A 14,352-nucleotide genomic window follows, 5' to 3' on the forward strand; every position below is an offset into this window, starting at 1 on the left:
GCCGAGTAAAGTTCCGATTATTATTATAATATCGCTAAAATGTTTAAGTTTTCCTATAAAATTGTGACTTTTGATGAGTAAAATGATGACTCGTTTTATAAAATTGCCAAAATGTTGAGCTTTTCAAGTGTGTGTAAAAAAATTGAAGTGCTCCCCCTCTGGTCAACATATGAAATAACAAGTGTGTGTAAAAATGTGAAGTGCTCCCCCTCTGGTCAACATATGAAATAACAAGTGTGTGTAAAAATGTGAAGTGCTCCCCCTCTGGTCAACATATGAAATAACAAGTGTGTGTAAGAAATTGAAATGCGCCCCCTTTGGCCAAAATTAATTTAAAGAAAATACAATAAATATGTATGTAGAGACATACTGTAATAACTTGAAGTAAATATTGAAGATTAAAAACTACTTACAAACTAAAAATAAAAAATAAAGTATTTTTCTCACAATGTGTCGACCTTTTTCTTATAAAATTGGGAACAGTTTCTCATATTCTTTCTGTTTCTGTAATATTGCAATTATTTTCTCGTAAGATTATTACTTTTTATGTAAAATTATTATTTTTTAATGCAAAATGGTGACATTTGTCGTATAAGATTCGGATTTTTATCACAATATTGCCAATTTTTTTGTTGTTCTTGTAAAATAGTGACATTTTTTTGAGTAAAATGACGACGTTTGTCATAATTTTGCCGAGTAAAGTTCCGATTATTATTATAATATCGCTAAAATGTTTAAGTTTTCCTATAGAATTGTGACTTTTGATGAGTAAAATGATGACTCGTTTTATAAAATTGCCAAAATGTTGAGCTTTTCAAGTGTGTGTAAAAAAATTGAAGTGCTCCCCCTCTGGTCAACATATGAAATAACAAGTGTGTGGAAAAAAAGTGAAGTGCTCCCCCTCTGGTCAACATATGAAATAACAAGTGTGTGTAAGAAATTGAAATGCGCCCCCTTTGGCCAAAATTGATAACAAATAAATAAAATAAATATGTATATAGAGACATACTGTAATAACCTGAACTAAATAATGAAGATTAAAAAACAATTACAAACAAAAAATAAATAAATACAAATATGAACTAAAATGTGTCAACCTTTTTCTTATAAAATTGAGAATATTTTCTCATATTCTTTCTGTTTCTGTAATAATGCAATTATTTTCTCGTAAAATTATTACTTTTTATGTAAAATTATTACTTTTTATGTAAAATTATTACTTTTCGGACCTTTATCACAATATTGCATATTTTTTTGTTGTTCTTGTAAAATAGTGACATTTTTTTGAGTAAAATGATGACTTTTGTCATAGAATAATAATAATATTGTCAAAATTTTAAAGCTTTCTTATAAAATTGTGACTTTTGTCGAGTAAAATGACGACTCTTTTCATGAAGTTGCCAAAATGTTGAGCTTTTCTTGTAAAATTGCGACTGTTATTGAGTAAAATTCCAACTTTTATCATAATATTGCACAAATGTTCTGTTTTTCTTGTAAAATTTGGACTTGCGTTGAGTAAAATTACAACTTTTATTATAATACTGACAAAATTCTAAGTTTTTCTTGTGAAATTGTGACCATTTTCTTGTGAAATTCCAACTAATTTTTCTCAACAAGCGTTTTTGTATTTGCATAGCATGTATATATTATTAATGTTGTAAATACACTTCTTTATATATCTAGAAAGGGTGGTCCTAAAAAGGTGGGCATTTTTCAGAGGTCTCAAGAAAGTAGGAAATACAAGAATGTCTGTGTGTGTGTGTGTGTGTGTGTGTGTGTGTGTGTGTGTGTGTGTACTTGTATTTCTACCCTTCTTGAGACATGAAGAAGGAAATATGAGGAGGTGTGAACAAGTGATGACATAAATCATGGTCCCAATAACATTGCATCTAATAGACAATGTCTCATTTGGTCAACATATGAAATAACAAGTGTGTGTAAAAAAAATTGAAGTGCTCCCCCTTTAGTCAACATATGAAATAACAAGTGTGTGTAAAAATGTGAAGTGCTCCCCCTCTGGTCAACATATGAAATAACAAGTGTGTGTAAAAATGTGAAGTGCTCCCCCTCTGGTCAACATATGAAATAACAAGTGTGTGTAAGAAATTGAAATGCGCCCCCTTTGGCCAAAATTAATTTAAAGAAAATACAATAAATATGTATGTAGAGACATACTGTAATAACTTGAAGTAAATATTGAAGATTAAAAACTACTTACAAACTAAAAATTAAAAAATAAAGTATTTTTCTCACAATATTTCGACCTTTTTCTTATAAAATTGGGAACAGTTTCTCATATTCTTTCTGTTTCTGTAATATTGCAATTATTTTCTTGTAAAATTATTACTTTTTATGTAAAATGATTACTTTTTAATGCAAAATGGTGACATTTGGCATGTAAAATTCTGACTTTTATCACAATATTGCCATTTTTTTTGTTGTTTTTGTAAGATAGTGACATTTTTTGAGTAAAATGACGACGTTTGTCATAATTTTGCCGAGTAAAGTTCCGATTATTATTATAATATCGCTAAAATGTTTAAGTTTTCCTATAGAATTGTGACTTTTGATGAGTAAAATGATGACTCGTTTTATAAAATTGCCAAAATGTTGAGCTTTTCAAGTGTGTGTAAAAAAATTGAAGTGCTCCCCCTCTGGTCAACATATGAAATAACAAGTGTGTGTAAAAATGTGAAGTGCTCCCCCTCTGGTCAACATATGAAATAACAAGTGTGTGGAAAAAAAGTGAAGTGCTCCCCCTCTGGTCAACATATGAAATAACAAGTGTGTGTAAGAAATTGAAATGCGCCCCCTTTGGCCAAAAATTATAACAAATAAATAAAATAAATATGCATATAGAGACATACTGTAATAACCTGAACTAAATAATGAAGATTAAAAAATAATTACAAACAAAAAATAAATAAATACAAATATGAACTAAAATGTGTCAACCTTTTTCTTATAAAATTGAGAATATTTTCTCGTATTCTTTCTGTTTCTGTAATAATGCAATTATTTTCTCGTAAAATTATTCCTTTTTATGTAAAATTATTACTTTTTATGTAAAATTATTACTTTTCGGACCTTTATCACAATATTGCATATTTTTTTGCTGTTCTTGTAAAATAGTGACATTTTTTTGAGTAAAATGATGACTTTTGTCAAAGAATATTAATAATATTGCCAAAATTTTGAAGCTTTCTTATGAAATTGTGACTTTTGTCGAGTAAAATGACGACTCTTTTCATAAATTTGCCAACATATTGAGCTTTTCTTGTAAAATTTCGACTGTTATTGAGTAAAATTCCAACTTTTATCATAATATTGCACAAATGTTCTGTTTTTTTTGTAAAATTTTGACTTGCGTTGAGTACAATGACAACTTTTATTATAATACTGACAAAATTCTAAGTTTTTCTTGTGAAATTGTGACCATTTTCTTGTGAAATTCCAACTCATTTTTCACAACAAGCGTTATTAATGTTGTAAATACACTTCTTTATATATCTAGAAAGGGTGGTCCTAAAGAGGTGGGCATTTTTCGGAGGTCTCAAGAAAGTAGGAAATACAAGAATGTGTGTGTGTGTGTGTGTGTGTGTGTGTGTGTGTGTGTGTGTGTGTGTGTGTGTGTGTGTGTGTACTTGTATTTCTACCCTTCTTGAGACATGAAGGAGGTGTGATTAAGTGATGACATAAATCATGGTACCAATAACATTGCATCTAATAGAGAATGCCTCATTTGGTCAACATATGAAATGACAAGTGTGTGTAAAAATTTGAAGTGCTCCCCCTCTGGTCAACATATGAAATAACAAGTGTGTGTAAGAAATTGAAATGTGCCCCTTTGGCCAAAATTTATAACAAATAAATAAAATAAATATGTATATAGAGACATACTGTAATAACCTGAACTAAATAATGAAGATTAAAAAACAATTACTAACAAAAAATAAATAAATACATATACGAACTAAAAGCAGTCATTTTCTCACAATGTGTCGACCTTTTTCTTATAAAATTGAGAATATTTTCTCATATTCTTTCTGTTTCTGTAATATTGCAATTATTTTCTCGTAAAATTATTACTTTTTATGTAAAATTATTACTTTTTGATGCAAAATGGCGACATTTGTCATATAAAAGTTGGACCTTTATTACATTATTGCAGATTCTTTTTGTTGTTCTTGTAAAATAGTGACACTTTTTTGAGTGAAATGATGACTTTTGTCATAGAATAATAATAATATTGCCAAAATTGTAAGGCTTTCTTATGAAATTGTGACTTTTGTCGAGTAAAATTCCAACTTTTATCATAATATTGCACAAATGTTCAGTTTTTCTTGTAAAATTTTGACTTGCGTTGAGTAAAATGACAACTTTTATTGTAACACTGCCAAAATTCTACGTTTTTCTTTTGAAATTGTGACCTTTTTCTTGTGAAATTCCAACTCATTTTTCCCAACACGCGTTTTTATATTTGCATAGTATGTATATATTATTGATGTTGTAAATACACTTCTTATATATCTAGAAAGGGTGGTCCTAAAGAGGTAGGCATTTTTCGGAGGTCTCAAGAAGGTAAGAAATACAAGAATGTGTGTGGTGTGCGTGTGTGTGTGTGTTCTTATATTTCTACCCTTCTTGAGACATAAAGAATGAAAAGTATCTTCCATATGAGGAGGTGTGAACAAGTGATGACATAAAACATGGTCCCAGTAACATTGCATCAAATAGACAATGCCTATGGTCAACATATGAAATAACAAGTGTGTGTAAAACATTTGAAGTGCTCCCCCTCTGGTCAACATATGAAATAACAAGTGTGTGTAAGAAATTGAAATGCGTCCCCTTTTGCCAAAATTATTTAATAATAATTTAATTAATAAATATGTATATAGAGACATACTGTAATAACTTGAACTAAATAATGAAGATTAAAAAACAATTAGAAACAAAAAATAAATAAATACATAAATGAACTAAAAGCAGTCTTTTTCTCACAATGTGTCGAACTTTTTCTTATAAAATTGAGAATATTTTCTCATATTCTTTCTGTTTCTGTAATATTGCAATTGTTTTCTCGTAAAATTATTTCTTTTTGATGCAAAATGGCGACATCTGTCATATAAAAGTCGGACCTTTATCACAATATTGCAGATTTTTTTGCTGTTCTTGTAAAATAGTGACAGTTTTTTGAGTACAATTATGACTTTTGTCATTGAATAATAATAATAATATTGCCAACATTTTAAAGCTTTCTTATGAAATTGTGACTTTTGTCGAGTAAAATTCCAACTTTTATCATAATATTGCACAAATGTTCAGTTTTTCTTGTGAAATTTTGACTTGCGTTGAGTAAAATGACAACTTTTATTGTAACACTGCCAAAATTCTACGTTTTTCTTGTGAAATAGTGACCTTTTTCTTGTGAAATTCCAACTAATTTTTCACAACAAGCGTTTTTATATTTGCATAGTATGTATATATTATTAATGTTGTAAATACAAATATTTATACATCAAGAAAGGGTGGTCCTAAAGAGGCAGGCATTTTTCGGAGGTCTCAAGAAGGTAAGAAATACAAGAATGTGTGTGTGTGTGTGTGTGTGTGTGTGGTGTGTGTGTGTGTGTGTGTTCTTGTATTTCTACCCATCTTGAGACAAGAAGAAGGAAAAGTATCTTCCATATGAGGAGGTGTGAACAAGTGATGACATAAAACATGGTCCTAATAACATTGCATCAAATAGACAATGCCTCATTTGGTCAACATATGAAATAACAAGTGTGTGTCAAAAATTTGAAGTGCTCCCCCTCTGGTCAACATATGAAATAACAAGTGTGTGTAAAAATGTGAAGTGGTCCCCCTCTAGTCAACATATGAAATAACAAGTGTGTGTAAGAATTTAAAATGCGCCCCCTTTTGCCAAAATTATTTAAAAATAAATAAATAAATATGTATATAGAGACATACTGTAATAACTTGAACTAAATAATGAAGATTAAAAAACAATTACAAACAAAAAATAAATAAATACATAAACGAACTAAAAGCAGTCTTTTTCTCACAATGTGTCGACCTTTTTCTTATAAAATTGAGAATATTTTCTCATATTCTTTCTGTTTCTGTAATATTGCAATTATTTTCTCGTAAAATTATTACTTTTTGAGGCAAAATGGCGACATTGTCATATAAAAGTCGGACCTTTATCACAATATTGCAGATTTTTTTGCTGTTCTTGTAAAATAGTGACAGTTTTTTGAGTAAAATTATGACTTTTGTCATTGAATAATAATAATATTGCCAACATTTTAAAACTTTCTTATGAAATTGTGACTTTTGTCGAGTAAAATTCCAACTTTTATCATAATATTGCACAAATGTTCAGTTTTTCTTGTAAAATTTTGACTTGCGTTGAGTAAAATGACAACTTTTATTGTAACACTGCCAAAATTCTACGTTTTTCTTGTGAAATTGTGACCTTTTTCTTGTGAAATTCCAACTCATTTTTCACAACAAGCGTTTTTATATTTGCATTTTATGCATATATTATTAATGTTGTAAATACAAATATTTATACATCAAGAAAGGGTGGTCCTAAAGAGGCAGGCAGTTTTTGGAGGTCTCAAGAAGGTAAGAAATACAAGAATGTGTGTGTGTGTGTGTGTGTGTGTGTGTGTGTGTGTGTGTGTGTGTGTGTGTGTGTGTGTGTGTGTGTGTGTGGTGTGTGTGTGTGTGTGTTCTTGTATTTCTACCCATCTTGAGACAAGAAGAAGGAAAAGTATCTTCCATATGAGGAGGTGTGAACAAGTGATGACATAAAACATGGTCCTAATAACATTGCATCAAATAGACAATGCCTCATTTGGTCAACATATGAAATAACAAGTGTGTGTCAAAAATTTGAAGTGCTCCCCCTCTGGTCAACATATGAAATAACAAGTGTGTGTAAAAATGTGAAGTGCTCCCCCTCTGGTCAACATATGACATAACAAGTGTGTGTAAAAATGTGAAGTGCTCCCCCTCTGGTCAACATATGAAATAACAAGTGTGTGTAAGAAATTGAAATGCGCCCCCTTTGGCCAAAATTGATAGCAAATAAATAAAATAAATATGTACTGAACTAAATAATGAAGATTAAAAAATAATTACAAACAAAAAATAAATAAATACATAAACAAACTAAAAGCAGTCTTTTTCTCACAATGTGTCGACCTTTTTCTTATAAAATTGAGACTATTTTCTCATATTCTTTCTGTTTCTGTAATATTGCGATTATTTTCTCGTAAAATTATTACTTTTTATGTAAAATTATTACTTTTTGATGCAAAATGGCGACATTTGTCATATAAAAGTCGGACCTTTATCACAATATTGCAGATTTTTTTTGTTGTTCTTGTAAAATAGTGACACTTTTTTGAGTGAAATTATGACTTTTGTCATAGAATAATTAGTTGAGCTTCTCTTGTAAAATTGCGACTGTTATTGAGTAAAATTCCAACTTTTATCATAATATTGCACAAATGTTCAGTTTTTCTTGTAAAATTTTGACTCGCGTTGAGTAAAATGACAACTTTTATTGTAATACTGACAAAATTCTAAGTTTTTCTTGTGAAATTGTGACCTTTTTCTTGTGAAATTCCAACTCATTTTTCACAACAAGCGTTTTTATATTTGCATAGTATGTATATATTATTAATGTTGTAAATACACTTCTTATATATCTAGAAAGGGTGGTCCTAAAGAGGTAGGCATTTTTCGGAGGTCTCAAGAAGGTAAGAAATACAAGAATGTGTGTGGTGTGCGTGTGTGTGTGTTCTTATATTTCCAACCTTCTTGAGACATAAAGAATGAAAAGTATCTTCCATATGAGGAGGTGTGAACAAGTGATGACATAAAACATGGTCCCAGTAACATTGCATCAAATAGACAATGCCTATGGTCAACATATGAAATAACAAGTGTGTGTAAAACATTTGAAGTGCTCCCCCTCTGGTCAACATATGAAATAACAAGTGTGTGTAAGAAATTGAAATGCGTCCCCTTTTGCCAAAATTATTTAATAATAAATAAATAAATATGTATATAGAGACATACTGTAATAACTTGAACTAAATAATGAAGATTAAAAAACAATTAGAAACAAAAAATAAATAAATACATAAATGAACTAAAAGCAGTCTTTTTCTCACAATGTGTCGAACTTTTTCTTATAAAATTGAGAATATTTTCTCATATTCTTTCTGTTTCTGTAATATTGCAATTGTTTTCTCGTAAAATTATTTCTTTTTGATGCAAAATGGCGACATCTGTCATATAAAAGTCGGACCTTTATCACAATATTGCAGATTTTTTTGCTGTTCTTGTAAAATAGTGACAGTTTTTTGAGTACAATTATGACTTTTGTCATTGAATAATAATAATAATATTGCCAACATTTTAAAGCTTTCTTATGAAATTGTGACTTTTGTCAAGTAAAATTCCAACTTTTATCATAATATTGCACAAATGTTCAGTTTTTCTTGTGACATTTTGACTTGTGTTGAGTAAAATGACAACTTTTATTGTAACACTGCCAAAATTCTACGTTTTTCTTGTGAAATTGTGACCTTTTTCTTGTGAAATTCCAAATCATTTTTCACAACAAGCGTTTTTATATTTGCATTTTATGCATATATTATTAATGTTGTAAATACAAATATTTATACATCAAGAAAGGGTGGTCCTAAAGAGGCAGGCAGTTTTTGGAGGTCTCAAGAAGGTAAGAAATACAAGAATGTGTGTGTGTGTGTGTGTGTGTGTGTGTGTGTGTGTGTGTGTGTGTGTGTGTGTGTGTGTGTGTGTGTGTGTGTGTGTGGTGTGTGTGTGTGTGTTCTTGTATTTCTACCCATCTTGAGACAAGAAGAAGGAAAAGTATCTTCCATATGAGGAGGTGTGAACAAGTGATGACATAAAACATGGTCCTAATAACATTGCATCAAATAGACAATGCCTCATTTGGTCAACATATGAAATAACAAGTGTGTGTCAAAAATTTGAAGTGCTCCCCCTCTGGTCAACATATGAAATAACAAGTGTGTGTAAAAATGTGAAGTGCTCCCCCTCTGGTCAACATATGAAATAACAAGTGTGTGTAAAAATGTGAAGTGCTCCCCCTCTGGTCAACATATGAAATAACAAGTGTGTGTAAGAAATTGAAATGCGCCCCCTTTGGCCAAAATTGATAAAAAATAAATAAAATAAATATGTACTGAACTAAATAATGAAGATTAAAAAATTATTACAAACAAAAAATAAATAAATACATAAACAAACTAAAAGCAGTCTTTTTCTCACAATGTGTCGACCTTTTTCTTATAAAATTGAGACTATTTTCTCATATTCTTTCTGTTTCTGTAATATTGCGATTATTTTCTCGTAAAATTATTACTTTTTATGTAAAATTATTACTTTTTGATGCAAAATGGCGACATTTGTCATATAAAAGTCGGACCTTTATCACGATTTTTTTTGTTGTTCTTATAAAATAGTGACTTTTTTGGAGAAAAATTATTACTTTTGTCATAGAATAATAATAATATTGCCAAAATTGTAAAGCTTTCTTATGAAATTGTGACTTTTGTCGAGTAAAATTCCAACTTTTATCATAATATTGCACAAATGTTCAGTTTTTCTTGTAAAATTTTGACTTGCGTTGAGTAAAATGACAACTTTTATTGTAACACTGCCAAAATTCTACGTTTTTCTTGTGAAATTGTGACCTTTTTCTTGTGAAATTCCAAATCATTTTTCACAACAAGCGTTTTTATATTTGCATTTTATGCATATATTATTAATGTTGTAAATACAAATATGTATACATCAAGAAAGGGTGGTCCTAAAGAGGCAGGCAGTTTTCGGAGGTCTCAAGAAGGTAAGAAATACAAGAATGTGTGTGTGTGTGTGTGTGTGTGTGTGTGTGTGTGTGTGTGTGTGTGTGTGTGTGTGTGTGTGTGTGTGTGGTGTGTGTGTGTGTGTTCTTGTATTTCTACCCATCTTGAGACAAGAAGAAGGAAAAGTATCTTCCATATGAGGAGATGTGAACAAGTGATGACATAAAACATGGTCCTAATAACATTGCATCAAATAGACAATGCCTCATTTGGTCAACATATGAAATAACAAGTGTGTGTAAAAAATTGAAGTGCTCCCCCTTTAGTCAACATATGAAATAACAAGTGTGTGTAAAAAATTTGAAGTGCTCCCCCTCTGGTCAACATATGAAATAACAAGTGTGTGTAAAAATGTGAAGTGCTCCCCCTCTGGTCAACATATGAAATAACAAGTGTGTGTAAGAAATTGAAATGCGCCCCCTTTGGCCAAAATACATTTTTAAAATAAAAATGTATGTAGAGACATACTGTAATAACTTGAAGTAAATAGTGAAGATTAAAAACTACTTACAAACTAAAAATTAAAAAATAAAGTATTTTTCTCACAATGTGTCGACCTTTTTCTTATAAAATTGGGAACAATTTCTCACATTCTTTCTGTTTCTGTAATATTGCAATTATGTTCTCGTAAAATTATTACTTTTTAATGCAAAATGGTGACATTTGTCGTATAAAATTCGGACTTCTATCACAATATTGCCAATTTTTTTGTAAGATAGTGACATTTCTTGAGTAAAATGACGACATTTGTCATAATTTTGCAGAGTAAAGTTTCGATTATTATTATAATATCGCTAAAATGTTTAAGTTTTCCTATAAAATTGTGACTTTTGATGAGTAAAATGATGACTCTTTTCATGAAGTTGCCAAAATGTTGAGCTTTTCTTGTAAAATTGCGACTGTTATTGAGTAAAATTCCAACTTCTATCATAACATCGCACAAATGTTCAGTTTTTCTTGTGACATTTTGACTTGCGTTGAGTAAAATGACAACTTTTATTGTAACACTGCCAAAATTCTACGTTTTTCTTGTGAATTTGTGACCTTTTTCTTGTGAAATTCCAACTCATTTTTCCCAACACGCGTTTTTATATTTGCATAGTATGTATATATTATTAATGTTGTAAATACAAATATTTATACATCAAGAAAGGGTGGTCCTAAAGAGGCCGGCCATTTTTGGAGGTCTCAAGAAGGTAATAAATACAAGAATGTGTGTGTGTGTGTGTGTGTGTTGCACGTGGAAGCCCCCCAGCACGGTAGCTGTCGAGTTGTGGCTCTCATCCCCGCGTCCTCCTTTCTCCTCTCATCTCAGATCATGCTGCTGACCGACCCGGAGGTGGAGAGCAGCCTGCTCATTAGCCTTGACGAGGGCGCGTCCTATCAGAAGCACAGCTTAGCCTTTGATGTCCTCAGTCTTCTCTTTCACCCCGAGCAGGAGGACTGGATCCTGGCTTACAGCCACGACCAAAAGGTAACGGCGAGCTGTCAGATGGCGTGAAAAGCGGGCAGAGGGGGTGGGGGGGTAAGGGAAGCAGAGCTCAGGGAAATGTCGGTATGAGCGCAAAAAGGTGATGCTGATGGTGCACTTGTTAGTTCCACCTGGGGCGTCAGTCGGACGTAGCTCTGAAAACAGGCAGGGGGGGATGCTCTTATTTTGAAATCCTGGTTTGAACCGGCGAGTGTCTACAACAGGGATTCTCGAAAATAGTGCGCCTTAAGACCCGGTTCCGGTTGTGGATATTGTGGAGAATGCATATATGTTTAAGAGTTCTTTCTTCATTCATAGCCATGTTTGGAACGTCTAGTACTTTTCCTTTGTACAAACCCCGTTTCCATATGAGTTGGGAAATTGTGTTAGATGTAAATAAATATGAACGGAATACAATGATTTGCCAATCCTTTTCAACCCATATTCAGTTGAATATGCTACAAAGACAACATATTTGTTATTTTTTTGCAAATAATCATTAACTTTAGAATTTGATGCCAGCAACACGTGACAAAGAAGTTGGGACAAGTGGCAAAAAAGACTGAGAACGTTGAGGAATGCTCATCAAACACTTATTTGGAACATCCCACAGTTGAGCAGGCAAATTGGGAACAGGTGGGTGCCATGATTGGGTATAAAAGTAGATTCCATGAAATGCTCAGTCATTCACAAACAGGGACGGGGCGAGGGTCACCATTTTGTCAACAAACGCCTGAGCAAATTGTTGAACAGTTTAAGAAAAACCTTTCTCAAGCAGCTATTGCAAGGAATTGAGGGATTTCACCATCTACGGTCCGTAATATCATCAAAGGGTTCAGAGAATCTGGAGAAATCACTGCACGTAAGCAGCTAAGCCCGTGACCTTCCATCCCTCAGGCTGTACTGCATCAACAAGCAACATGGGTGTGTAAAGGATATCACCACATGGGCTCAGGAACACTTCAGAAACCCACTGTCAGTAACTACAGTTGGTCGCTACATCTGTAAGTGCAAGTTAAAACTCTCCAATGCAAGGCGAAAACCGTTTATCAACAACACCCAGAAACGCCGTCGGCTTCGCTGGGCCTGAGCTCATCTAAGATGGACTGATACAAAGTGGAAAAGTGTTCTGTGGTCTGACGAGTCCACATTTCAAATTGTTTTTGGAAACTGTGGACGTCGTGTCCTCCGGACCAAAGAGGAAAAGAACCATCCGGATTGTTATAGGTGCAAAGTGTAAAAGGCAGCATGTGTGATGGTATGGGGGTGTATTAGTGGCCAAGACATGGGTAACTTACACATCTGTGAAGGCACCATTAATGCTGAAAGGTACATACAGGTTTTGGAGCAACATATGTTGCCATCCAAGCAACGTCACCATGGACGCCCCTGCTTATTTCAGCAAGACAATGCCAAGCCGCGTGTTACATCAACGTGGCTTCATAGTAAAAGAGTGCGGGTACTAGACTGGCCTGCCTGTAGTCCAGACCTGTCTCCCATTGAAAATGTGGGGCACATTATGAAGCCTAAAATAGCACAACGGAGACCCCCGGACTGTTGAACAACTTAAGCTGTACATCAAGCAAGAATGGGAAAGAATTCCACCTGAGAAGCTTCAAAAATGTGTCTCCTCAGTTCCCAAACCTTTACTGAGTGTTGTTAAAAGGAAAGGCCATGTAACACAGTGGTGAACATGCCCTTTCCCAACTACTTTGGCACGTGTTGCAGCCATGAAATTCTAAGTTAATGATTATTTGCAAAAAAAAATAAAGTTTATGAGTTTGAACATCAAATATGTTGTCTTTGTAGCATATTCAACTGAATATGGGTTGAAAAGGATTTGCAAATCATTGTATTCTGTTTATATTTACATCTAACACAATTTCCCAACTCATATGGAAACGGGGTTTGTATATTCTACCAGTTTCTTTTGTCTTCAGAGGTCTGTTTAGTGTCTTAAACCATCGGAATGTGAATACAACCCCCAATTCTTCCTTATCATTGTTGCGAGAGGGGAGAGGTGGGGGCTTTCTTTGTGTGCAAGAAGTGGGCTCTTCCGTTTGAGTGTTAGATCAACTAGAGTAGCCGATATGAATGTATCGGTTAAGCTGATCTCCTGAAGTTTCAGTAAAACTTGATAATATTCCTATTCTGTCTTGATGGTCCTTCTTACTAAGCATATATGTCACGGAAAGAACTTGGGATTGACCAGTAACTTAGATTCCCTGGGAGGAAGAGCTGGTCGACGCAACAATTCCGACCTCAAAGCTTTTTTTTTTTTGGTACATGGTGTAAATAACTACTATATTGATTTATATTCCTTAGACTCAACTACATCTATCTGTGCTCAGCAAGTTTGCCTTCCTTAAGATAGGTATTCATCACTCGTTAACAGGTCCTCACATGGACGGTACTTTTCCCTGTTGGTGTCTCAAGAAGGGTAGAAATACAAGAACACACACACACGCGCACACACACACACACACACACACACACACACACACACACACACACACACACACACACACACACACACATTCTTATATTTGTTACCTTCTTGAGACCTCTGAAAAATGCCTACCTCTTTGGGACCTTTGTAGATATATAAAGATTTGTATTGGCAACATTAATAATATATACATACTATGCAAATATTAAAGAAGTAAGCTTGGTGTCTCCAGAAGGGTAGTAATACAAGAACACACATACACGTATTCTTGTATTTCTTACCTTCTTGAGACCTCCAAAAAATGCCTACCTCTTTAGGACCACCCTTTCTAGATATATAAAGATGTGTATTTACAACATTAATAATATATACAAACTATGCAAATATAAAAAAAGTAAGCTTTTAGTATTTATTTTTTTATTTTCAATTTTTTGGAACCATGATTGCGGTCCTAACTTGTTCACCGGTCCTCACATGGACGGTACTTTTCCCTGTTGGTG

General features: G+C 32.8%; 1 protein-coding gene across 5 annotated transcripts in view; it reads left to right on the plus strand.

The window, feature by feature from the left end:
• The window catches only part of LOC133611410 (VPS10 domain-containing receptor SorCS1-like), a 358,768-nt gene that overhangs the window by 163,408 nt on the left and 181,008 nt on the right, over positions 1 to 14,352 (plus strand). For all 5 annotated transcript variants that reach the window (XM_061968164.1, XM_061968155.1, XM_061968172.1 and 2 more), the window contains one exon: positions 11,248 to 11,406. In XM_061968164.1, coding sequence (XP_061824148.1) covers positions 11,248 to 11,406 — 159 coding nt within the window. The remainder of the gene's footprint in view (positions 1 to 11,247; positions 11,407 to 14,352) is intronic.

The sequence above is a fragment of the Nerophis lumbriciformis genome, linkage group LG02 (assembly GCF_033978685.3).
Source record: "Nerophis lumbriciformis linkage group LG02, RoL_Nlum_v2.1, whole genome shotgun sequence".
In the NCBI taxonomy this organism is placed as follows: Eukaryota; Metazoa; Chordata; class Actinopteri; order Syngnathiformes; family Syngnathidae; genus Nerophis; species Nerophis lumbriciformis.